Source organism: Talpa europaea (genome assembly GCF_964194135.1).
Source record: "Talpa europaea genome assembly, chromosome: 7".
Taxonomy (NCBI): domain Eukaryota; kingdom Metazoa; phylum Chordata; class Mammalia; order Eulipotyphla; family Talpidae; genus Talpa; species Talpa europaea.
In genome coordinates this window covers 7,036,248-7,063,431 of record NC_140074.1, presented here as the reverse complement: position 1 = coordinate 7,063,431, position 27,184 = coordinate 7,036,248, and the positions used below count along the sequence as shown (strand labels likewise).

General features: G+C 40.6%; 1 protein-coding gene across 2 annotated transcripts in view; it reads right to left on the bottom strand.

Moving 5' to 3' along the window:
- Nucleotides 1-21,368, bottom strand: part of SCAI (suppressor of cancer cell invasion) — a gene marked incomplete at both ends in the record, with an annotated part of 109,895 nt that extends 88,527 nt beyond the window's left edge. The window contains 2 exons of one of the 2 annotated variants that reach the window (XM_084237463.1): nt 20,482-20,531; nt 21,226-21,368. Coding sequence is in view for 1 of the 2 variants with exons in the window: in XM_084237461.1 (XP_084093587.1) it covers nt 20,487-20,531; nt 21,226-21,278 (98 nt within the window). The remainder of the gene's footprint in view (nt 1-20,481; nt 20,532-21,225) is intronic. The other variant, XM_084237461.1, reaches the window with a different exon arrangement.
- Nucleotides 21,369-27,184: the final 5,816 nt, after the last annotated feature.

The following is a 27,184-nucleotide window of genomic DNA, read 5'->3' as shown; positions in this document are numbered from 1 at the left end:
AAAGATGCAAGGGAACAAAATCAATTTCAAAACAAGGGTTTTCCGGGGCCTCCCTGGTGGCGCAGGGGTTAAAGACAGCACTATCAAGCTATGGCCAGGCACTACAGCACAAATTTGATTCCCCAGTCGGCCAGGGAGCTACCCACATGGTGCAGCAGACCTCTCCTGACTCACCTGCTGCTCCCCACCTCAGCAGTGTATTTTCACTCAGTCGTCCTGTTCTGTTCACCATTCTCTCTGGTGGATCCAATCACCCCCCAACCTCCCCATACCTCTGCTTACACCCCAGTTCTTGTATGCTTAAGTAAATAAATCTTTAAAAGAAAAATAGTGTTTTCCTTTGATAGGGGAAGGAAGAAATTGAGTCCTATAGGAGAGAGGCATATAAGGAACTTTCAAAGTACTAATAACATACTATTTCACAAGTTGGCCAGTGGGAACAAAGATGCTTATTTTATTTTTCTTTAAAGTATACATAGTAAGTTATGTATATATAGGTAATGCATACATATACTTTTTTGTATATATGTAAGATTTCATCTCAAATAATTAAAAATAAGTAATATTCTTGGGCCTCCATGGTGGCCTAGGAGTTAAGTCTCAGCACTATCACTGACTTATCAGTGCTATACCCACTACTGCCTGAGTTCGATTCCAGGCAGGGAGCTAACCCACATATGGCACAGCAGACTTCTCCTGTCTCACCCGCTGCTCCCCTTAGCAGGTATTTCAGTCAATCCACCTATTCTGCTTCTTGCTCTGTCTCAGGTGAATCCTCTCACCCCCTACCCCATACCTCTGGCCTACACTCCAGTTCTTCTATACAAAAATAAGTTAATTAATAATATTATTCCAACAAAGCATTTTAAAAAAAGATTTATTTCATTTATTTATGCATACAAGAACTGGGGTGTAGGATCAAACTCATGCCTCAGTGCAACGGCTGGCAATAGCTTAACGGCACTGAGACTTTACTCTGTGCCACCAGGGAGACCCAACAAAGCATTTCTTGAATACCTATAATATTTCAGATACCATCTGTCCTTCATGAACAAAGAAATATCCTTGACCTCAGAGCTTATATTCTGGCAAAGGAGATACAGCAAAACCCAGAATGAAGGAAGGAAAATGTATACATATGCATTTTTTATTTAAAAAAGAAAAATAGAGCAGAGAAAGGCATATCAAAAGTATTGGACAGAGTAAAACATAAAAAACTAAATTTAACTTGAGATGTTTAAAATTTCTGTTTAAATTTCAACTGTACTACAGTTAAAAACTCAGACTTTTTACCAGTTTATAAGAACCTGCAAAAATCTGAGATGAAATCATCAACAATATATTAAAAGAAAACCATTCTCTGCTTTCAGTATTCGTGAGAATGTCCACTATCCATCTAAAGTCCTCAGAATGTTAAAAAAAAAAAAAAGGTTTTTTAGCTTATCTGTTGAATATTTGTTGAGTAAATACTCTCTGTTGAATAAATTGCTCATGAACTCTCTCTTAGTTACCCCATTTTCTAAGCTAGCATTTTCTATAAAATGAACAAAAAAATTTTAAATAATTTATGAAAACGAATGACTGAACGCTCCTTTGCCATTTTCCTTATTCTGTATCTTGTGTCAATTTGCAAATAGAACAATTTATTTCACATGCTTCAAAGGATAAAGGAACTGAAATATAAGAAAAGGAAGAAAAATCCGATACCTTCACAAATACTATGCTGGTTCAATCAAACGCCACATTCCTGTCCTGGAGGTATTTATCACTCAGTAACATTTCAAATTACTTGACATCATGTAACCTCCTACATCAGGTTTGTCTGCTATGCTGCAAAATTAAGTAACATCGCTTACATTTCTGCCTTTAAACATTATATCTAAGAGACCTGTAACAGCATGAACTGTCTAGAAACAAAATTCTTTTCAACTGTTTCTATTTTCTTTGACACTTAAAAGTAAAATGTACTAGGTTACCTCGAACAACTATTCTTACCTAATTACCTGAGCCATAAGAGAAAAATGTCTGATAAAACTACACTATCTCAAAAAAAAAAAAAAAAACTACACTATCTCAAATGCAGAAATTAATTTTTTAAAAAAATAGAAAATAATGGCTTTGGAAGCGTGAGGAAGTTTGACACACTGAAAACCAAAGACATCCACATCAAGGACTGTCTTCATTCTCCTAGTGGGACTTTAATAAACCCCCATAGGAAAACCCCCATAGACCAGAGTTGTTTTGTTTTTAATTCCAGTGTCATTATTTTAGTCTGTAATAGTAAACATTGCAGGATGGCAGACAAAAACTGTTTGTTTGTTTTCCACTTCCTAGTTATTACTTTGGGTAAGTCACTTTACTGCCCTGAGCCTCAGTTTCTCTATTGTAAATGGCACTAAGACATCTGTCTTCTAATGAAGTAGTAAATACAAATTTTATCTGGTGATAAGCACAGCACCCTGGGAATTAAGTTAGCTTCCCTTGGTCCCCTCCTTCATATAGTTCATTTATTCTACTCTGTAATCAATCTACACACTTAAACAATTAAGAACTGATTAAAGAAACACATAGTGAGTGCAACTGGTAATATATTTTATTGCATGTGTTCATCAACAATTTTAAGAGGCTTATTAAAAAATGAACTAGTAAGAAAGGTAATGTATTTGAGACATCACTGACTGATCGATCAGTAAAAGTCCAAAATCCAGTCCCAGCCCACCCCTACCCTGTTTTTGACATTTCTCTATCTCTTTTCCCAAAGAGGTCATTCTGTTCACCTCTTAAATGAACTGGCGAGCTTTGAAAAATCTAAAGCAAGCTTATTAATTTCTTAGTCCCTTCAGACTTCCCAATCTGCCTCTGTCCCTAACTCCCATCATTTCTGACTGCAACCTTACTGCTGGTATCCTTCCCCTCCCTAGTCTAAAAATAATAATGCCAATAATAGTAGTAGTGATTAGCAGTACTAATAAACAGCCAACATTTGGTGACAGGCGCTATCTAGACACTGTATATCACTGAAGTTTCACAAGGACCCTATGAAGTAGAAACCACTTTATAGATGAAGAGACTGAGTTACAAAGAGGTCATTTTCCAAGGTCAAACACCTGGCCTGAATCATTTCAAAATCACCACTCACTATTAACCTGCACACAGTCTTCTCAGTTAGAAATATAAGAGAATGCTTTTATCTGGACAAGGATCTTATTGCCTGATTTTCACTTTGTTTTATACTACTCTCTAATTAAAAAAAATAATAAATATGTAAAATGAAAGCCAAAGAAATAAAACATCTACAAGGGAAAGAGGACCCAGAATCTATTTTTCTTCTATTACTAAACTAGCAGTGCCCCTGAAGATACGCATGCATCTTATTCTTAAAGCTGAGGCAATTTCATGTAAAGTATGATCTCCACTCTAAACTCCGGCAAAGCAAAATGCCAATTAACTCAGTTCTCTTCTGCTGTATAATTCAGTGACTTAAAAACAATGTTTTACCGTCTCCTGAATCTGCAATTTGAGTAGGAAGAACAGGGACAGCTCTTTTCTGCTCTCCAGGGACACACGGCTGGGGCGGCATGATGGGGATCTGGAGGATTAGGATCCACTTTTAGGACGACTCACATGGCTGGCAGGCTGGTGCTGGATGTCAGCTGGAGCCCAGCTGGGGCGAAAGGCCAGGAGCTTCAGTTTCTCTCTTACAAGGTCTCTCTCTTGAGCTTCTGACAGCACAGCCTCGTCGTTAGGTTCCAAGAGTGAGTATCCCAAGAGAGGAAGGTGGAAGTACGTGGCATTCCTATGACCTATCCTCAGAAGTCATATAGTACTGTGAGTCACTCTCTATTGGTGGAGGCAGTCATAGAGGGGATACAGCCCTCCCGACCAGATGGGAATACTGTCAAGGTCACATTTGTTAGTAGAACTTGTGGAATGAAAGACTCTATTGCAGACATCTTTGGGAAATACAACCTATCACACCAATGGAATGGTTCTGTATCAAAATATAGACTGAAAGTGACTTTCTGTTAATAAGGTTTACTCGTTTTTATTAAGGACACTTGCCATGCAAAAAAGCAAGGGATTAAAAAGATGGAAAACAATTGTCTGGAGCTTCTCTTCCCCAGTAAAGAAGAAATTCAGTGGTCTAAAGTCATGCTCTTCAGGAACAAAAGAAGAAAGGATGATTAGGTGCTTCCCAGAATAGTGATAAAATACAGAAAGTGGGTAATCTCTCACTAAAGATTAAACATTCAAGTTAGAAGAAACTTTTGACATCCTTATTCCAGCAGCAACTGCATAAAAAACTGAGCTTTTCCAACTTAACATAATGAAGGTTAGGGAAACCTCTTACTTTTAGTAAAGCTAATTCTAAAGTACAGAAATTTTTACTCATTCATTTCATTCTCTGTTGTTACTAGAATTTACGTAAAAACCCTTAAAAATAAAAAAAAGCATTGAACACTTTCAGAGTTAACAAGGTAAGGGAAAAGCTGAGGCACCTGCATCTTATTTCAAAGAAGGCTTTATGGGCAGAGAGAACAACAGATTACATAACAGATGTTGGGAAAAAAAGATGAATCAAATCCCCGGGGCACATAGGGGAAAAAAAGAAAGGAGTGACTAGGAACCAGTCAAAGCTCTGGAGATTTCGCCAGCATACAGCCCCATATGCTCTTTAAACATATTTTTCTACAACGACCCCATCCTTTAGCCATTATCCCTTTTTCTCATCAGAGATACTGAAGCCAGTAGTTTCAAACATTTTCAAGTATAAGAGCATTTATTCAAGGGCAACAATTCTGTGCACATTTATATGACAATTATTACATGGTTACTGAGAAAATTCAATAATGACACTAGAGCTACAATTTCACTAATATCTCTACTAAGTGCTATTTCTAGTCTGTCATAAGAGCATTTCTAGACAACATTAATGTACATAAGACATTCAATTTATATAACATTCTTAGGAAACACTGAATACATGTCAGTTATTGGTAAACATGTGAGTAACCATATTTGACAAGACTGAGGTTGAGGAATTTTTAAGAAGTTCCTTTTCAGGTATATTACAGTAGGATTTTTCCTACTGTGCTGTGGGTGAACTGAGACTGATCTCCAGCACGGATTCTACAATTCCTTATGAATTATCAAAAGCATCCTCTTTCTTTTCAACTTCTACCTTAATGATTTAAAACTGGCTTGGGAAAATATAGATACATATTCCTATTTTATAAAAAAAAAATGAAGAATTCTCTTACTTGTTGACAATTTTATTATCCTCAGCCAGAAGTTACCCCAATAGATTGATCTGCTTATCTGTTGTTACAAAGACAGGTTAATGATGGCAACCATTCTAAATCTAAATTCTTTGTTTTGAGCAGTTCTCTAAGTCTGTCATCTGGTAAGTCCACCTTTTGGAAATCCCATCCAGAATCACACAGTTACAAAGTCTGCCGCTTTGCAGCTTTTGGGAAACCATGAGTGAGTACCTTTCTCATAAGCTTCCCACCCAAAGTCCTCCCACACTCTACCAAACAGGCACATACACTCTCAAGGCCCAAGGAGTACATGGAGAGAGTTTAGGAGAAAGCAAGCCAAATGCAAAACAAGACTACAGAGAACAGTGCCTGGAATTTCAGAGAAATGTTTCCAAAACAGTTGCCAAATTTATGAAAATGTGAACACCTCTACTTTTGCTCAGCTTGAGGTGAAGGTGACTGTTCCCTGGCAGACTGAATCCAAGAAGGGAACCCAAGCTAGAGATGCAGAAGCTACAACTCTTTATGAATGGGTTGGGGCTCTCCAGAGAAACAGAACGTGTGTGTGTGTGTGTGTGTGTGTGTGTGTGTGTGTGTAACTAAGCTAGACACAGACAAAGTGACAGATTACAAGTAATTGGCTCACACAACTATGGAGACTGATAAGTTCCAAGATCTGCAGCCAACAAGCTAAACCCTCAGAGAACCCATGTTATAGTTCCAGTCCAAGTCTAAAAGGCCTGGTGGTGTAAGTTCCAACCTGAGAGAGAACCAACAGGCTCAAGTCCCAAAAAGAGCACATTTCAGCTCAAGTTCAAAGGCAGGAAAAGACCAATGCCCCAAGTCAAGCAGTCGAGAAGGAGAAGTTCCCTCTTAAGTGTACAGTTCAGTGACATGAAATACATTCACATTAGTGTGTAACCACCTCTACCATCCATCCCCATGCCTCCTTCATCTTCGTAGGGTAAGTGAAAAAGTGTCAGGCTTTTCTGACCTCCCGCTGTTAGAATTGATGATGGATCCTTGGGGTCCTGAATGTACGCCTGATGGCGGGCCCCTGGAGTGGGGTGTGGGCATGCGCAAGTGGGTACACCTGGGCTGAGAGACTGAGCGTATAAGGGCAGCATCACGGGGACGCCAGCAGAATCATGAGACGAGCAGAGAAGAAAAGCAGAGAAGCAGAGACCACCAGAGAACGCCAGAGAGCCTAGACAGAGTGAAGACTTGCTGGGGGCTTGGGAGGCCTGCCAGTCCCCCTGCCCCCTGGTCCCCCTGCCTGCTGTGTACCCAGTAAAATCCCAATAAAAGCCTGCAAAAGCCACTGAGGGCTCCAGGACTTCTCCTTTACCCCGTCTGCTCGAATCATAGAGAACCTGCTCCATCCCCTGCTGCCGTTATAATCTTGTAAAACTGAAACTCTATACCCATTAAACAACTCCCCATTCGCCTCTCCCCCAGCCTCTGGCATACACCAGAGGCTTTTATTTGCAGTAGCCAAGATATGGAAACAACTTGAGTGTCCAATTATGGAAGAATGGACAAAGCAGAGATGGCATATGCACATACACACAATGGAAGACTACTCCACTACAAGAGATGAAATCTTGGCATTTATGACAACATGGTATTAAGCTAAGTGAAATAAGCCCAAGAGAAAAAGACAAATGCCAATGATTCCAGTCACCTGTGAATATAAAGAAACAATGCAAACTAACAAAACAACAAAAACAAATTCTCAGCTACAGAAAACAAGTTGGTAGTTACCACAGGGAAAGGGCTTAACAAGTGGGGTGAAAAGGGCAAAGGGACTGAGGCACAGTGATGGATGGAAGCTACGTACCCGGGGGTGATCCTGATAGACTGTTCACAGAGAGTTACATAAAACCTATATAATGTCATAACCAATATAACCTTAATAAAAACTTATTGGGGGAAAAAAATCGCTAAATCCTGCCTAAACTCAAGGGCAGGAGAATTAAACTCCATTTTTTAAAGAAAAGAGAATCAAAGAATGTATGGACAGATTTTTTTTTTTTTTTGTGGGACCCTCGCAGGCAGCCGGGGAACGAACCGGCGCTACAGAGGCTGTGGGCAGCCTCACAGCCCAGCGCTCAACCATTGCACCACCAGGGGAGGCCCTGTATGGAAAGATTTTTAAAACCACCACTAGGACTAAAAAAAATATTGGGGTGGGGGGGAGTAGCTGAATAAATTATTTAGTCAGCAATGGCTGCTTTGTTCTCACTGTGTGCCCCGAGCCCCAAGAAGACAGTACAGTCTCTGCCTCATGGGAGGCCTGTGCTTGTTTTCTGAAAGCGTGAACTCCTTGAGATTATGTTGAGGAAAAGGTGGGAAGATGCTGCCTTTCAGGGGAAGAAAGCAGAAACAAGAAAAAAAAAAAGAGGGTGACTTACCTGGAAGGGGGGAGTTCACTGGGGAACCATGAGAGAGGGAACCTAAAACTCCCCTCCCCTAGATAAATGAAAAGTCTGCAGAGGGAAACAAACGTGTGTGAAGTACCTGTGAATGCAGAAACCTCTCACCAGAATCCCCAGCGCAGGCTGGTTCTTGTGCCTGAAGTTGGTTACAACTATTTTTTTTAAAGATTCATTTATTTACGCATACAAGAGCTGGGGTACAGGCCAGAGATGCAGTGGGGTGAGAGGATTCACCAAAGACAAAGAGGGGGGCAGAACAGGCAGATCGACTGAAATACACTGCTGAGGGGAGCAGCAGGTGAGACAGTAGAGGTCTGCTGCGCCATGTGGGTTGCTCCCTGGAGGGGGATCGAACTAGTGCTGCAGAGGCTGCAGACAGCTTCTTAGGTTGAGTCTTAACCCACTGCGCCACCAGGGAGCCCCCTGATTACAACTATTAAAGGCATGCGACAAGGACCCACATCCTCTTAGACACTGTGCTGCTCAGTCATAGCGACACGGACTGCTGCTACCCTTCCCCGGCTCTCAGATTTTTTTTTCTTTTTGCTTAGAAGAACTGGGGTGTAGGCCAGATATGCAGGGTGAGAGGATTCACCAGAGACAGAGTGGGAAGCACAACAGGTGGACTGACTGAAATACACTGCAGAGGGGAACAGTGGGTGAACAGAGGCGAGGTCTGCTGCACTATGTAGGTAGCTCCCTGGAAATGTAGTATTTCTTTGTTACTTTATCTTGTGATGTTAAGAGCCGTAGTTAGCATGTAGTTCATAATTTACTAATATTTTTATTACTCATGAATCTTGGTTGTTTCCAAAAAATTTCCAAACAAGTTGCCCCATCAAAATAATAAGATTTTTCTCATCATTACATAAAAAATAACAGTATTTTTTTCCAGCCTACACTCTCCTAATATATACAATGTATGTTAAGCAATTAGTTACATGTATACCTGCATGGGTCCTCCCACCCCCACCTCCACCCCTCAGCCCTACTCCCAGAAAAATCATGGCCTTATGAGAAAGCCATCCACTTAAGTTAGGGATCCAAAATTTCCATAAAAAAGAAGAAAATCTATTCTACCATAGATTACCTGTATTTCAAAAGCTTAACATAAAATATAACTCTCAAGTGTGTGCTACTCAGCTTTTATCAAAAACCTAAATTTTTAATATTATTCCTATCCAATGATTACTGAAGAACAGAGTATAAAATTCATTTTTTGCAGCTTTCAAAACTACTTTTAGGTTATACAATCCTTTTTTTCCAAATAGAAGCTCAGGATATAAAAAAGATAGAAGCAGAATGATGCCACAAGAAATAGTTCTCCTTGGAGAATGGCTAATTCTAGGTCTGAGCAGAAAACATACAAGATGGGCCTGGAATACCTTGTCCAACCAGGAAGCAAGGAAGCTACCAAAATGCACTAGAGTCAGAAGGACCCAGAAGCTAATTTTAAAAGGGTTCCCACTGGTCAAAGCACGGTCAATGTGAGCATCCATTTGAAAAATAATCATAATGGATTGAAATCCACTGAACATGCTTTAATCCACAGGCTGATAATGGAATTATTAATAAAACAACAAAGAATCAAAGTCTCCTTTGGCCCATGCTAGTGAACCAACTCATACTAAAATGTGGTAAACAAAGGAGAGGAGAGAACAAGCACTTATCCCGCTTTTCCTTTTACAAACTGTACCTAAGGAAAATCAAAAATTGATGAAGGGAAGGGGAACAGACCAGAGTGCAGAAGGATGTAACTGGCAGGGACAGCCCTGGTGGCTGCTGGGGGGTAGTGGAAATGTTCTGCACTTTCAAAACTCAGGACTATGCAGGTGTTCAATTTCATGCAGCTGTACACACAAAAATTAATTTCACTGTATGTTAATTTCCAAAATAAAAAATTTAAAAATTAAGTCAACAAAGGGACCCTTCTGTTTAGAAATGAAAGAATAAGAATATCATCTTCTATAACCCACAAAGAAAATACAAATATAAACACTGAATACCATGGGTTCCTAACATCAAAAAACCAGAAGCTGTGATGGATGTACACAGTGCTCCTATGAAATGTTCTTTAAAAAAAAAGTTAAACTTGAATGTCATCAAGCTTGCAAAACCAGATCTAACTACCAACTTATAAAACTCTCAGGGAACAGAGAAACATGCTAAGTGATATGATGGGGTTGGGGAGTCAGCAAAATTCAGACAGGAAAAGTAGCTCACAGCTGCCATCAGTCAATGGAGACGGAAGAGGGTTCTAGAGAGTGGTGGACTGTTCTCTGTTGACTGCAGTGGGAGTTACCCAAGTGTACGCACTTGTCAAAATTTCACAGAATGGCATCACACTAAAACAAGTACATTTTACTGTATATAAGTTACACCTCAGGGACCCTCCCTGGTGGCACCAGGGGTTAAGGCTCAACATTATGAAGCTGTCAGCAGCCACTGCAGCACCAGCTCGATCCTCGCCAGGAAGCTGATCCACACGGCACAGCAGACCTCTCCTGTTTCCCTGCTGCTCCCCTCAGCAGTATATTTCAGTATATCTGCCTTTTCTGCTCCCCACTCTGTCTCTGGTGAATCCTCTCACCACCCCCCACACCTCTGGCCTACACACCAGCTCTTGTATACATAAATAAATAAATATTTTAAAAAATAAGTTATACCTCAACTTTTTAGAAAATTAAATATTCAGATTGTGGCAAACTCTTAATAACAAATGTGTTTTTATCAACAAATAAACAGCGTGGGGAAAAAGAGACAGAGTAGGAAAACTATGGACTAAAAAACCTTAAGATCTAATCAACAAATTACAAGTTACCAATCTTATCTGAATCCTGACTTGAATAAACAACTATTTTTTAAATCATTAGCCAACTACAGAAACCTGAGCACTGATGAGATGCTTAATAACGTTAAGGGAATATTGCTAATTTTTAAGTAACTGTTAATAGTATTATGGTGTTATCCTTATCTTTCAAAAACACATATGAAGTAATTCAATGAATAATATACATGTACTATGCTTCATGTGGATCAGGAAGATTATGGATGAAACAGGAAGGAGTTGATAATTGTTGACGCTAGATGACAATTATAGTATTTTAAATTTGTATCTGAAATTTTCCTTATTAAAAATATAAATGCACAGGGCCTCCCCTGGTGGAGCGCTGGGTTGTGAAGCTGCCCACAGCCTCTGCAGCGCTGGTTCAATCCCCAGTCACTGGCGAGGGTCCCACATGGCACTCAGACCTCTCCTGCCACGCCCGCTGCTCCCCTCAGCAATGTGTTTCATCAGTCTGCCTCTTCTGTTCCCCGCTCTGGCTCTGGTGAATTCTCTCACCCTCCCATGCTTCTGACTGTATCCAGTGCTTGTATGAACAAATAAATAAATCTTAAAATATATATATTTTATATATATAAAATAAATATATATATATTTATATATTTATATATATATTTATATATTTATATATATTAAAATAAATATATATATATATAAGTGCACATACACAGAAGTATGTACGTAAAAGAAATGGGGTGCTGGAAGCTAGCCGACTTAGCCTTCTTCTGGCATCCTACCCTTCAGGGAATGTTGAATTAGTCCCAGGGAACCTTTGGCTCTTTTTGAATACCTTTCAACATCACTGCTTGAGTTATTCTAAGGTCTACTTTTGAATAAAATATTACCATGAAACTGCTGACTACTTGACCACGCTATCTTGGGGCCCTGCAGAATCTCTTTTCACAGAGCTGTGTTTTGGCTTTCTGCCCTAGGCTTTCACTGACACCTACTGTAAGAAACAGCTTTACCAAACCCCCAGCACTTCTATAGGGATGTTGTCGAGACAAAAAACAACACTATCACAAAGAAACTCTAAGTTAGAGGATATTCCTGTGTTTCAGTATAGACTGAAAAACATTTCCCTAGTTTTCCATATAACTACTTCCAGAATCTCAGTTTCTCACTGAAGAACACCGACAGAGATCTACCAGATCTATCTCCTAGAGGTAAGTACTACTTGCTTGCTGACTACCTACAGAGAGGCTGCAATGGATAGAAAATACTGCAAAGAAAGAATATACTAAGGACTGGAAGCAGTTTGGTCTACACCCGCTCCACATTACTGTCACATTCCATTGTCTTCATCACCTTTTACTCAACATGGCCTAGCTAGGCTAATTCATACATTTTCAAGACTTGAATCACTGATGACTTCAAGCCTTATCTCTTCTCAGCTCCAGATCCTGTGTCTTCACCCACCTGGTTAGAGATGGCTCACTGAAGCATTTTACACTCCACATAGCCAAAATAAGCTTACCTTTCCCCTAATATAATCTTCTTAAAGATTTATTTATTTATCCATTCATTTATTTATTATTTATTTATTTATTATTTATTTATGCAAGCACTGGGTACAGATAGAAGCGCGGGAGGGTGAGAGAATTCACCAGAGCCAGAGCGGGGAGCAGAGCAGGCAGAAGGACCGAAGTACACTGCTGAGGGGAGCAGCAGGCAGCAGGAGAGGTCTGCGCGCCATGCGGGACCCTCCTCTGGTGGCTGGGGAGCAGCCGGGGATCAAACCGGCGCTCAAACCGGCGCTGCAGAGGCTGCGGGCAGCTTCACAACCCAGCGCTCAACCACTGCGCCACCGGGGAGGCCCTCCCCTAATATAATCTTATGCCTCCAAACTTGAATTTGTTTCTACCACCTAAGCACCCATCAATGTCAACAGATGAGTGGCTAAAGAAGATGTGGTATAAACACAATATGGAATACTACACAGCTATAAAGAGAGACGAGGGCCTCCCTGGTGGCACAGGTGGTTGAGCGCAGTGTTTTGAAACTGTCTGCAGCCTCTGCAGTGCAGGTTCGATCCCCGCCAGCCGCGGAGATACCCACATGGTAGGGCAGACCTCTCCTGTCTCACCCGCTGCTCCCCCTAGCAGTGTATTTTGGTCGGTCTGCCTGTTCTGTTCCCCGCTCTGTCTCTGGTGAATCCTCTCACTGACCCACACATCTGGCCTGTACCCCAGTTCTTGTATAAAAATAATAAATATAAAATCTTTAAAAAAATAAAATAAAATAAAGAGACGAAGTCTTGTCATTTGTGACAACTCAGGTGGAAATGAAGGTGACTGTGCCAAGTGAAATAAGTCAGAAAGAGAAAGAAAAATACCTTATATTCTACTCATATGTGGAATATAAAAAACCAAGCAAACGAACAGACAAAATTAAACCAAGTCAAATCCTTAGATTCTGACTATGGAACTGAGGTTACCAGAAGGGGAGGGGTAGGTGGAAGCAAAAGATGGAGGGGACCTAATGGACTGTGATGGAGGATTATTTGTATGTTGGTGCTGGGCATGGTGTGGTAACACACATTTGGAGATGTGTGAACATGTAGTCCCAAAACATAAACATTGCTGTAAAGCAATGTTACCTCATTTAAAAAAAAAAAAGATAGGGCCTCCCCGGTGGCACAAGGGGTTAAGACACAACCTATGAAGCTATCAGCAGCCACTGCAGCACAGGTTCGATCCCTGGCCAGGGAGCTACCCACATGGGGCAGCAGACCTCTCCTGGCGCACCCGCTGCTCCCCTCAGCAGTGTATGTCAGTCAATCTACCTGTCCTGCTTCCCACTCTGTCTCTAGTGGATCCTCTCACCTCCTACACCTCTGGCCTGTATCCCAGTTCTTGCATGCATAAATAAATCTTAAAAAAAAAAAAAAGATAAGGGCCTCCCCGGCGGAGCAACGGTTTAGCACTGGGCTGCGAAGCTGCCCGCAGCCTCTGCAGCCCCGGTTCGATCCCAGCAGCAGGCGAGGGTCCCACATGGCGCACAGACATCTTCTGCCGTGCCCACACTCCCCTCAGCAGTGTACTTTGTCAGTCTGCCTGCTCTGTTCCCCGCTCTGGCTCTGGTGAATTCTCTCACCCTCCCGTGCTTCTGATTATACCCAGTGCTTATATAAATAAATAAATATATCTTTAAAAATATATATAATAAAAAAAGATAATTTGTTTCCAGACTACATAAAGAACTCTGAGGACTACTCTGAGGACAAACAATGGATAAAAAATTTGACAAAACACATGAACAGAAATTCACCAAAGTTGTCATATCACTGGAAACAAATACAGGAGGCCCAACATCAACATTAGTCATTAAAGTAAGAAAAATTAAAACTACAACCATGTGGATGGTACAGCTCCTAGATCTCTCTACAGGCTCTGAATACAGACCGTGGGGATGGTTTCAAGGGTGGACATACGCATCAAAACACATAAAACTGTATACTCTATGTACAGTTTATGGTATGTAACTACAGAAAAAGAATGACAATAACCAACTACTGGCAAGGATATGGAGCAAATGAAATCCCATACATTGCTGGTGGGAATGTAAAAATGGTACAGCCACTGTGGAAAACACTTTGGCAATATCTTAAAAAGTTAAACATACACTTACCATAAGACCCAGCAAATCCATTCGTAGGCATTTACTCAAGAGAAATGAAAACACATGTCTGCACAAAGACTTCACTCAGATGCTCATAACAGTTGTAGTCATCCTAGCTCCAAACTAGGAACAAGCCAAATGTCCATCAACTAGTGTAAACAAGTTGTAGAAAAATCATACAATGGAATAAATACCTCCTCAGCAATAAAAAGAAATTAACTACAGTCACGAACAGTAACATGGATAAAACGACAAAGAATTATGCCAAGTGTACAAAAGACTAAATACTGAAGGATTCACTTATATGAAGTTATAGAAAAAACAAAATGACCATGATTTGAGGAAAAAGATCAGTATTTTGTCAGACCCATGATTACAAGGTGCGAATTTGGGGGTGGGGAGCATAGCAGCCACGATGTTCTGTGTGAAAACTGAAGTGGGAGGTGACACAACAACATATATTTGTAAAAAAATTTTAAAATTGTATACTTAAAATGAGTGAATTTTATTATATGCAAATAATACCACAATAAAGCTGATTTTTAAAATAAAAGTATTTAAACAAACCATAGTCACAGTGGTTTACTGAATCAAGGTAAAACAGGTAATTATTAATTCATTGGATCCTCTTAATAAGCCATTGAACCGAATTCTCCAGCAGAGTTACTGCTAAAGTACCTATGCTATGTGAGGCATGTTGCAGGTGCTGGGACTAGAACAGTAAAGAAGACAGACCAAAACCTGCACTCACAGTTTATACGCTATTAGGGAGTAGCAATCCTAGGTGTCTAAGGTAGGTAACATTGCAACCTGCATCTTGCAAAAAAGCAAACAGGTTCAGAGGTTAAACACTTTGCCCAAGCACCAAAGTCATTTGGAAGAGCTGGGATTCAAAGACCAGGATTTCTCAACCTCAGCATCACGAACAATCTAAAATAAGTAATTCTTAGATGTAGGAGGCTATGCTGTGTAATACAGGGAATCTGGCAGCATTCCTGGCCTCTACCCCCTAGACACCCCTAGTTATAACAACCAAAAAACTTCTCTAGACATTGTCAAATGTCCCCCTGGAGGGAAAAATCTCCCCCAGCTGAATAACACTACTTAATCTCTAAACACTGACACCATTGCCCAGGTTTTTAAAAACACCTTTCTTCCCAGACCTGACACTGCCCAGGTTCAGCTCCTGAATTCAGCTTACTAACACCCCATCATCAGGCAGTCTATATCCATGCTGCTCTGTCGGCCATTACAACAGTCACACAACCACCAAAAATAACCTAACCCCCGGGAACTAGATGATGTCTACAGAAATTGCCCTCACTACCAACATGCAGAATTACTAGAACCCCTTTATACATACGTGCATGTGTGTGTGTGCATAAGTATATATACACACAGTCATTACCGTGTGTGTGTTATATACTCTTTTTGTGTGTCTCTCTCTCTTGCCCGCTAATTACATGTGCTGCTCCCCAAGAGGGGCCATATCTCACTCATGGCTACATCCCTAAAACCCTGAAGCATTTCAATATTTTTGAATTCAAGTATAAATCAAACAAATCACAAATACCATCACAATGCTTAGATTCCTTTACTTTAAACATATCACACACACCAAAAAAAACCCCAAAGCATCCAGTAAAATTTTAATCACATGAATCCTATCCAAACAAACAGATCTTGTTGCAAATAGGATCTGAAAGAATTCTCTAACTCGTAACTCAGACATTATTAACAGACATATTGAAGAATTCAGAATTTTCCAAAACTACACAAGATCCAATTTCCTAATTCTATAATTTCTTCCATTCTAGTACAGTTTATCAGGGGCACTGAATAGTATCACATTATTTTGGACCACCAAAGCTCGATCCCACACTAATTTCCCCTCACCACCAATTCATTTATTGGTTCACTACAGTTTCCTGAGCACCCCTGCAGTGCTAGGGGCACAAAGATCAACTAAGATAAGGAAATATAAGTTTTAATTTGGGAAATAAAAACACATGGGAAGAATAACAATAGGATATGAAGTACCTGCTTGTCTCAAATTATCTTTATTTTTTTTTAACTGTTGTATAGTCTGGTCTGCACAAGTAATATTTTCAAAGGATAACTAGGACACTAATGTTTATCAAAAAGAAAGGCTTAAAATCAACTGCCCTAAAACTTGGCAACTGTTTTCCAAAATATAACTGGGTATACAGTATAAGAGTTAAAAGGTCTACACAGCAGGCCAACTCAAAGGAATACCTAAGGCTGCATTCTGCAGTTAATTCATCTTTAAGTGTTCACCATGAAGTCACATCACTTGATATTGAGAATTTCTATGACCACAGTAAGCAGCTGAGAATAACAACTATAAAAAATTTCCGGCAACAAACATTACTCCTTTTCTCTATAACCTATCTTTAGGGTTTTAAAGGGCCATTTTTGTTTTCTATTTTTAGAGCAGTCCCCAAACTGCTTTTCTGAGTCTTAGTCTTGCCCACAGGACTTCTTTGGAGATGTATGCTGGCTGTCCCTTCAAGTCAAAATCCTTTCCTGGTGAAGATCTGACCTTAAGTAGACATTGAGAACACACACCCTCATGATTCTTGACTGAGAATATAGGCTTAGACTCACTGCTGCCTGAGGCTTACCAAATCCTGGTCACAAAAAGTAATATTCATTGAGAATGACTTAATGACTGAATCATTCAATACACCAGTCAACCATTTTCTAGGTGCCTGGGACTCCTCTAGGTCTGGGGATAAGCAGTGTTCTTGCAGCTTATTCATCTCCCTTTATCTCTGATCCTAGCAAAACCATCTGTGAGCTAGCTCTAAATCACATACTTTGGAGCTCTAAAGAATGTTCACTGACATTACCTGAACCTAGCTTGAGATCATTTTAATAAGCCATCTTTAAACACTCACTACTATATCTATCATTGGGATTTCCCCACACATGCCAAAAAAAAATTATATATATGTAAATATATATTATATATGTAAAATACATATTATATATAAAATATATGTGTAAAAATTATATATGTGTAAATACATGCATACACACACACACACACACACACGTAGTGTCCCCACTATGAAAACCAGTGAAAGAAATTCTGCTTAGATCCGAGAGTCAAAAAACGTTGTGCTTCTCTTAAACAACATGTGTTTACTTTTATAGACACCATGAATCTGGAAGCTGAGCTTCGTTTTCTTCTTGGCTGTGTTCTAGGAAACTCAGAGTCAAATATGGAACCCACCTTTAATGACTGTGCAATACTCTATAGTCTGTACACTAACTTTGCCATTGGTTTAATTTTATTATTCTTCTCTCATTTCTTCTTTGCCTTAATATCATTATTTTTACTCCTTTAGGCTATATACACACACACACATATAAATACACACACATACACATATAATTTGAAAAGAGGTGGGAAATTATAGATATTTGATGTGTTTTCAAACCTGAAATTTACTGTATAATTCATATGTGCCAGGCAGGGTACTAAGCCCTTTACAACCCTAGAAGGGTTGAACTATTATTATTTCATCATACAGAGGAGATAACTGAGGCTCAGAGAGGTTCTTTAACTTGCATATGATCTCACAATTTATATTTGACAGAGCTAGGATTCAAATTTAGTCCAAACCATAAAACACAGATGTGTGTAAAAGCTAGCATGTGAGCAAATAAGGTTGAGCACAGGAAGGAGGTGAGGTGGGGAAGTCCACCCTGAGGATGTTAATAGTTAAGCTAATTTCTAAATATCTTAAAATATTTTTGCCTGTCAAGCAGCAAAAAGAAGGTATGCTGGAGAGAAAGAGAAACCATGTGCAAAAACCCCTATGCAAACAGAATATAAGTTCTGGGAATGGCAAAGGGAATGCAGAGCTACATTCAGCAATTAACTCCTTGTGAAATATTCACCAGGAAGATAATTCATTTAATTCTAAACATTTATTCTTTTTTTAAGATTCATTTATTTATGCATACAAGATCTGGGGTATAGGCCAGAGGTACAGGGGGGTGAGAGGATTCACCAGAGACAGAGTGGGGAACAGAACAGGCAGATTGACCAAAGTACAATGCTGAGGGGAGCAGCGGGTGAGACAGGAGAGGTCTGCCCTACCATGTGGGTATCTCCCCGGCTGGCGGGGATCGAACCTGCACTGTAGAGGCTGCAGTTTCACAACACGTGGGTTGCTCCCTGGCCCGCCGGGAATCAAACTTGTGCTGCCGAGGCTGCGGATTGCTGCATGGTGCGGTGCTTAACCCCTTGCGCCACCAGGGAGGCCCTAATACTAGATATTTAAGAGGCCCATTATTGAGAACTTCCATACCCAGTGTAATAAGCTATGGATGGAAAGGTAGGAAGGAGTGAGATAAAGGTAGTCTCAATAGGTTCAACCATCTGAATTATGTCCAATAACCAATGGGAGAACCACAGAAGGATCTTAAGCAAGAGAATTACAAGATCAAATTAGATAATGCAGTGAGTGAATTATAGACGTGAACACATAGGGAACCCCATCAAATGAGGGCCTCCCTGGTGGCACAAGGGGTTAAGTCCCAGCACTGTGAAGCCATTCACAGCCACTGCAGCATGAGTTCGATTCCGGCCAGCCAGGGAGCTGATCCACATGGTGCAGCAGACCTCTCCTGTCTTGCCCACTGCTCCCCTCAGCAGTGTATTTCTGTCAATTTGCATGTTCTGCTCCCCACTCTATCTCTGGTGAATCCTCTCACCCCCTGAACCTCTGGCCTGTACCCCAGTTCTTGTAAGCATAAATAAACCAATCTAAATAAAAAAAAGTTTACTACGAGGGGCCAGTAGCAGGGTAGTGAGAGTTAAATAAGGGCTGTCCAAAAGAAATATAACACGAGCCATATATGTACTTTTTAATATTCAGACAGCCATGTTAAAAATAGCCAAAAAAAGTAAAACTTTAGTAATATTTTAATTTAATCCAACATATCTAATATATTATTTCACAATGTAATCAGTATAAAAATCAGTATTGAAAAATTTGACATTTTTTGGTACTAACCTCAAATCTGGCATGTATTTTATACTTTGAACACATCTCATTTTGCCATGAAATTTTCACTGGAAATATTTTACTGTTATTTAAATTTCTTAAAATTTACAGATGAAAAATTAGATTCACATACCCAAACCCAAGCTGTTCCAAACATACTTAAACACTTTCCAAAAAGGAGTCAAGTTTCAGTCTTTAAATTTAAATTAATTACAATTAAATTAAATTAAAAATTCAGTTCCTCAGTCATGTGAGTCACATTTTCAGTGACCAACCATCACATGAGGCTACCATAATGCACAGTGCAGGCCTAACAGTGACAAAGGAACTTGGGCTGTTGGCACTGCCACCATCAGCATTTCACACCTACCTACTGTTCTAACATGAATAACTTACTAAGTATTCATTATGACAGGAATCCTACTTGTCACATCCTCACTACTCTAGCTAACTTTCTCTAGGCCAGTGCCTACACTTGTGAAGAGGAATCTTGCAATGACTACACAGAACTGCTATGTAGGACCTGACACATGGAATGCCCTAGAAAATGTTTATGTGCCAGATATATGCTCTTCTTCATTATTCAAGGAATAATCCACTTGTTTATAGGCTACAGAAGCCCACTGTTTCTATTTCCCCATGATTCAAATGTTTATTAGTTTATCTACAGTGAAAAGAGACAAAGCAATAAGAAAACCTATTTTCAACTGCATGTTTATTAGCAGCGTTATAGTATAAAGGTCAGGGCGTAAGCTGTGGAATAAGACAGCCTGGATTGAAAGGCTGGGTCTATCATTTTTTAGATGTATGATCTTGGGAAAATATCTGGCCTCTCTATGCCTCAGTTCCCTCTTCTGCAAAACGGTGATAATGGTACATACCTCCTTGCGGACTTAGAGGAATACAGAAGAAAATATATAATTAGAATCTGCACACAGTACCTGGCACATAGTACATGTTCAATAAACATTTTTTTTTTTTTACAGAGCTAGTGGAGAAGTTGAAATTATTATGACTAAAGTAAAAGAAAACTGTAAATTCTCAAAAATTACCCACATCTCTTTCCCATGTTATCTTGGAAACAAACAAAAAAAAATGTGTACAGGACTTTTGAAGTCCTCAAAAAAAAAAAAAAAGATCTTACATGCATTGCATTCATTAGGAAAGGAGCGAAATAAAAAACTTCATCCGCTGACAGTATATAATTATGCAGCACAGCATAGGTGTAGCCAAGCAAATGGAAAAACACGAAGCAAAATAGGCAGGCCTTTTGCCTTACCTGCTTTTCCGTTTTCGAGGTGGTTTCTCCACTGTGCCCGTCAGTCTACAGACCAAACAAATAAGATGGTAACTAAAAGTAACCAACAGGAACACATCTCCAGACCCCACCGAGCCAGCCAAGAGCCCCGCGTGCACCCTGCAGGACTACAGGCTCGCTAAAGCCACACCTGACCTCGCCGACGCCTGAAGCGCTGCCCCCTATTTACCAAGCCATCCTGGGACTCGCTGCTCCCCGAATGTCTTCTCAGCAGCCCAAACCCCGCTCTGCCGTCTGAACCCTCGCTCCATCCTCAGCAACTATCTGTCACAGCCCAGCTCCCCCAAACCACCCACCTCCACCTACTCATTGTCTGCCTCGTCACCCCCGCCAGCCCCTCCGACCTCCCCTCGGCCGTGCCCACCCCTTGGCGAGCGCGCCGAGCCCCCGAGAACCCCGCCCCTCCAGGCCCCGCGCCCCCCACATTCCACGGCCCCTCCGCGGGGCGCGCGCCGGCCCCTCCCGCCCGCGCCCCCAGGCTCACCCCTCCGCGCCCCGTCCCTCACGCGCCCCTCGCCTCCGACCTCGAGGACGCGACCGCCGTCCAGCCCGCCCCTCCGCCCTCAGGCGCCCCCCGGAGCTCCCCGCGCCCGAGCCCCCCGCCCCTCCTGCCTCGGCGCCCCGAATGCTCCGCGGCACCGCGCCGCTGCCCGGGCCGCTCCCGCCCCGCTGCAGCCCGGCCTCCCCCGGCGCGGCCCACCTAGGGGCCAGGCGACTCCGCGGCTGCTGGGGCTGCCGGGCTCCTCTGACCATTCGGCTCCGGCTCCGCCGCGGGAGCTGCTCCGGCGGCCGCAGGCTCGCTCGGGAAGCCGGGGCGGCGGAGGCTGGAGTAGGCGGAGGGGCGGGAGGGGTCTCGCGCCTCCGCCGGGCTTGCCGCCGGGCCCGCCCCCCGCGCCCTTGCTCGGCTCCCATTGGCCAGCTCCCTAGAGCGGCCGAAACCCCGGGTGCTGATTGGACGCCCGGGCCGTCACATCCCGCCACCCAGAGTTTGGTTGAGACTGCAGGTGGCGGCGGAGGAGCCTCAGCGAGCGCGAGGAGCGCCGAGGGGACCGGAGCGCCACCGTGCGCCGCAAGGCAGGAACTGCACCTTCGGCGCCAGACACCTGCCGGCAGGTTCTCCGGGCTCTGCATCCAGCATCCCACACACCTGCTGGCGCCCCCAGCACTGCACCACACCAGGATTCCAAGCCAAGCCCTGCATTTCCCAAACTTCTCGGGCAGGTGCAACAGGGAGGCGGCTCTCCAAAATGAGCTTCATTTTTAACCACCGCGTGTGCAGCCCATCTCTGCATCATGCTGAAATGTCCTCAAAGCTCAGAGAGCCATCATTGAAGACCCAGCTAGACATTCTAAGAATTCACCAAAATAAAGCGTGGTTTACTCACTCAGTCCTCTGCAGAAAAGAGCATAAGCTTGGGTGCACGTTTCCAAGAAAGCAAGAGATTTAAAAAATTACCTTGGGGGGGAAAAAACACCTCAACATTGTAAATAGGATTGAAGCCTTGACTAAAAGCAATGTGTTCCATTTTGAAACGTCTAAATACAACTTGGGTGTGTGCTAGCCATCCTGTAGTACTGCAGATGATTATGTTCTAAGCCAGTTTATTTTAAAATTCACTGCATTTTTATTATTGACAGACCTAAGCATGCCAGGCTACAAGCACATAAGCACAGTACTAGTTACCTTTCCTTTTCTACTTTAACAAGTTCATCTTGGAAAATTAGCTTATTAACATATAAAATTGTTCTTTAATGTGGTATCCTTTCAACCTTTCTACATTCCTTGTTTGGTAGATTCTTGGCATGTTTGGAGCTAGGAGGCATAAAATTTAAACTACTTCCATTTTATCAGAGCACTCATGCATCAAAAATGTGACAGCCTTACTGATCTTCACAAATGGCAAAAAAATGAGGATACCAGTTGTTCACAAATTTACTCTATGTAAGGGTTGTCCTTTATTTTATGATGGCTCTTTGATGTTCAAAGTGACCTTCACTCTACGAAACAGTAAATTGTATTGAGATTTCTTAAATGGCTTTGATGGGGGGAAACGTTATGAAACCTCTATTGGTTCCCCAAATTAGCATTTAATGTAATCCCCAAATCAAAGAACCACAAACCACCTCAATCCCATTATCATCACTCAAAAAAGGGGGAAAAACCCCAGAATTATGTCACACAGGGTGGTGGGGGCTAGGGGAGTAAGATGTGAGGGATCCTGATGGGGAGGTCAACTCATTAGGAGACTAATTTTAGAACATCACTCACTCTTCCTAAAACATGGGTTAAAATCTTGTGTAGTTTTCAAGGTCTTTCATAATTGGCCAATGCATGACATGCTACTATCAACAGAACTCCAGCTATTTATAATGCCTTTCCAAGTACCACCCTCAAGTTGTCTTTGTATCATGTATATTCTAGTTAACCTCTGCGTCTATGCTTTTAGTAAGAAATACAGATCCCATCCTTCGTCCACATTTAACTCACATATCCTGTTAGTCTTTCCCAATTACTCCACTCTACATCGAACTTCCTTCTCCACATTTGTTCTTACATAAGTTAAACTGTGTTATCAACTACATATTGCCTTGGATTATTCTTACTTCCCAATTGCATTGAATTTGGCCAAATGGTATATGAGTAAGCCTTCAATAATTGGCAGCTTTAGGACAGGTACAGGGTGCTTTATGTGAACTACTTTTAATCCTAAAATCAATCCCATTTTAGACATAGAATTCTAAGATTCAGAGAAATTGAACTTCCACAGACAGGGTCACTGCTACCACACCAATATTACCTATGAGGGTTTAAGATGTATTCTCGTGTGGCCTACGAGGGTTCAAATTCCAGCTTTCTTGGGCAACTTTCAGCAAACTACCTATCCTCTCTAAGCCTGTTTCCTTCTCTGAAGGAAAAAAAGACAGTGTAGTCATAGAGCTGTAGAAATAAGGCATGTGCAGCATCTAGCTAAGTGTGCTCAATATAGGTTAGCTACTCTTACTGGCAGAGCTGGCTCTTTACTTAGATCGGATCCCAAAGCCTATATTCTTTCCACTATCCCACGATGCTTTAGGGCAGTCTTTTATATCCCATTCCCAATTTAAAAAGTAGAGTGCTGAGAACAACAGTGGGTGCCCAGGGATTGAGTAGAATATACTTATGTAGGAAATAATTTTGTTGACACAAATTCATAAATTTCATGCATTTTTAAGTTAAGAAAACACTACAATGATCTAAGCCAGCATAAGCTTACTCTCACAAGGGGAAAATGTTACATATCCATCCACTGACAAGTAAATAGAACACTTCCGGTGAAAAAGGGACGAACCTTCCCCAAGCATCTACTGTGTTTAGCATCGTACTAAGGGGCTTTCCTAATCATTAATGTTTACTGATACACATTTCATCAGTATGACTGCACACTTTAAAAATACAACTGAAAAAGTTGTGACCATCTCATGATGCATGATTTTGGGACCTGGACCCAAGATGTAACAGTGAATATTGCCTTTAAAGAACTAAAACACTTAGCTCAGAGTCAAATACAGAACAAGGAAGAGTTTCACTTCTGTTTACTAGTCAAGCAACCAAGAGAAGGAATAAGCATTTTTAATTTAAACTGTTATATAAAATGCTAACTTCTTGTCAGAACATACTACAGACTAAGCATTAGTCTGACAAACCTCCTATAATCTCTTTATTAATTTACACTGAGAGGATGTAGCACCATTCATCCAAAGAACTGAAGGTGCTTTACAGACATTAGCATTTAAAAAACAATTACATTTAAAAATCTGGATTCTTGCTGTTAAATCTCTTCAATTCCAGATATACAATTTTCTAGAAGATAATGGAAAGCACTTCTACTTCTGACAAAGAAAATGGCTCAGAAAGAGTTCGGATTTGCTTTCACAATACAGGCATTTTCAAAAACTGGTGCTGGGCTTACAAAGCAAAAACACAAGTATTCAACAGTATTTCAAACCTTATTTCAAGAGCAAATCCCAGGGTTTAAGACGTCAAAAATCTTTCAACAGTTGTAGACATCCAGACGGAGTAGGAGCTGATGCAGGTTGCATATTAGATGTGCTCTTGATCCAGGCTTTTTAGGATCACACCCAAAAGAACACATTTAGAATGGTGAGATTTTTCAGGAAAAAGCATTAACCTATAAAAAGCTAGCCAAGAGCATATCAGGCAAATAAGGAAAGGGAATAATTGGCAATTAAAAGTAGACAGTTCTCACTAGAGCCTAGGACACTTTATTAGAAACCAAGTATATTATAGGCAAATAAAAATAGTTATTACCCCCATTAATACAACACAGGGAATTTTACATTCAGCCTAGAGGGAGTAACAGATGCTCCTGCCTACAAATCTATGACTTGCAAGTATCTTCCACCACATGATTACTCAATATAGTACATAGCCCTTATTTATTAGAGGGATGCAAGCACTCCTTTCAAACTTACAGTCCAATACATTCACTCTCTTTCCCCTTTACATGTCTAATAGTAAAAACTATTCTTTTCATGCAAAAAGCCATTATTCAATTGAAGGAAAAAAACTGGGCAAAACAGAGATGGCAATTAGGAACGGACAGAATATTATTGGCACATGCCCAACTAGTGACAAACAAAAGCAGTACACCATTACTTAAAAGTAAGAGTCACATTACAGGGATAACTAAAACAACTACACCAATCTGAGCTAAGGAGTGTCAAATGGAAAGGGAGAGCCGAAGGTTACTGGCTTTATTGGTACAACTTAAAAGCAATGAGAGCAAGCATTTAAATACAACTTATGGTAACAGAAAAAATACTGCAGAGAGCTGCTTAAAGACCACACCAAGTTGTCTGTGTCGTTAGTTTCCAGTGTTTCACATTTACTAAAATACATATCCCTGTAAGATAAAAATACCTTTCCCCCTGAATTACACTGGGGTCAGGGCAGTAATACAAAGCTACTGACCCAACAGTTCAAGTGTGTACAGCAAATGTCCTTGCCACTTCTATCATACAGATATACAATTAAAAACTATACAAGGAGCTGGGTGGTTGAGGGAAAAAATAAAAAAGTATTGTGCTCATTTAATAAAAGAAAACCCTGATGAAAAATTATGTGCCAAGAAGCTTAGACTACAAAGATTTTTATTGCATTTTTAGGTGACCTGGAAGTTCCTCTCCTGACAGGGAAAAGTTGGTTTTCAAAACTACCTGAACAGATGCTAAAGTGCTTATTAATTGGCTGGCTTCACAAAGATTTCCTGGAACGACAAAAATTAATTATAGTAGTAAAGGGATACCAACTATTTTACACAATGGTAAATTCCAACAGCTTATGAGCATAGTCATAAGAGATACTGAACACTTGTCCTTATTAAGTGGACAGTTGCATATCAAGAACTGATCATCACAACCCTTTGGATATTCAAATTACTTACAGAAAGCCGAAACACGGTATCACAGACCTTTACAAAAAAGGACAATTTGTTTCTTTCTACACTTTAAAAAATCTGCTTCAGATTACAGTTTACAAATACAAGAGTCCTGACTTTTCAACCTTTCCAGTTGCAGTTAAGAAATGAACACTTTCTAAAAGTTAAGGTCAAGTGTTAACAGCAAGAGAAGAATGGTTCCTATTGAAAAGTACATAAATTTTACTGAATGATGCTTGTGATAGATTGTAAACTGGACTGACCACATTTTACTCAACTTTGTATCAGATGCACACATCAGCATTACATGTATCAAATGTTTTTCTATTACTATGGAGAATATAAACCAAAACATTAATATGGCAGTTATGTTCTTAGGCACAGTTTAGTGATTTTTTTAAAAAATAAAAAGTATTGAATTTCAGTTGAAGTTTTAAACTCAATAACCAAAGGGTCAAGAACTCTAGGAAAAAAGAAAATAATAATAATTTTAAGCTAACAATGTAAGCGGTTTAAAATTTTTAACACTTTAACCTATCTGGGTTGTATTTAAGATTACTTTATTAAAAAATACAAGGAATCTGAAAAAGGATCAATACATTTATCTTAATGTACAAAGTCATAAGCTGTAGCAGTTTTTAACTAAAATTTAAAAACACAACGAGGGCAGCCCTTTAGACCAATTTATTTTATATCCATTTAAAATATCATCCAACAAAGGACAATGAAGTTTACAGCTGGGACAGGTATACACAACTTGAGGCATTTGCAGTCCATCATGCCCATTGAATAACAACTTTGCTGCTGAAATTTTTTAAAACTTACCAAACTACAACAAAGGCTGAATGATATAAAAGGAAGAATATTTCTGTGTACTCTGTTCTGTCAACTGGCTTTTTTAAAAAAGGAAACACATCCTGTTTTCCCCAGACCAGTAAATAAGCAAGAGCTACATGCAGCAGTGTGAGTATTAAGACATTTCTCAAGTCTCCTCAAATGAGTCCAAGGTGGGGATGGGATGAGGAAGAAAACTGATAGAAAAACAAAATGCTATCTATACCATAACAAACAATAAATTTAGATTATTTTAAATTAAAAAAAAAAAAAGGCAAGAGGCAGCATTTCAGCAGCAAAGTGCTCAATAAAAAGTATATTGTAGAGGGTAATACACGAAAGTTGGGGTAAGAAGAGGGCAGAAAATTGGGTCAGCAGGATGGGTGA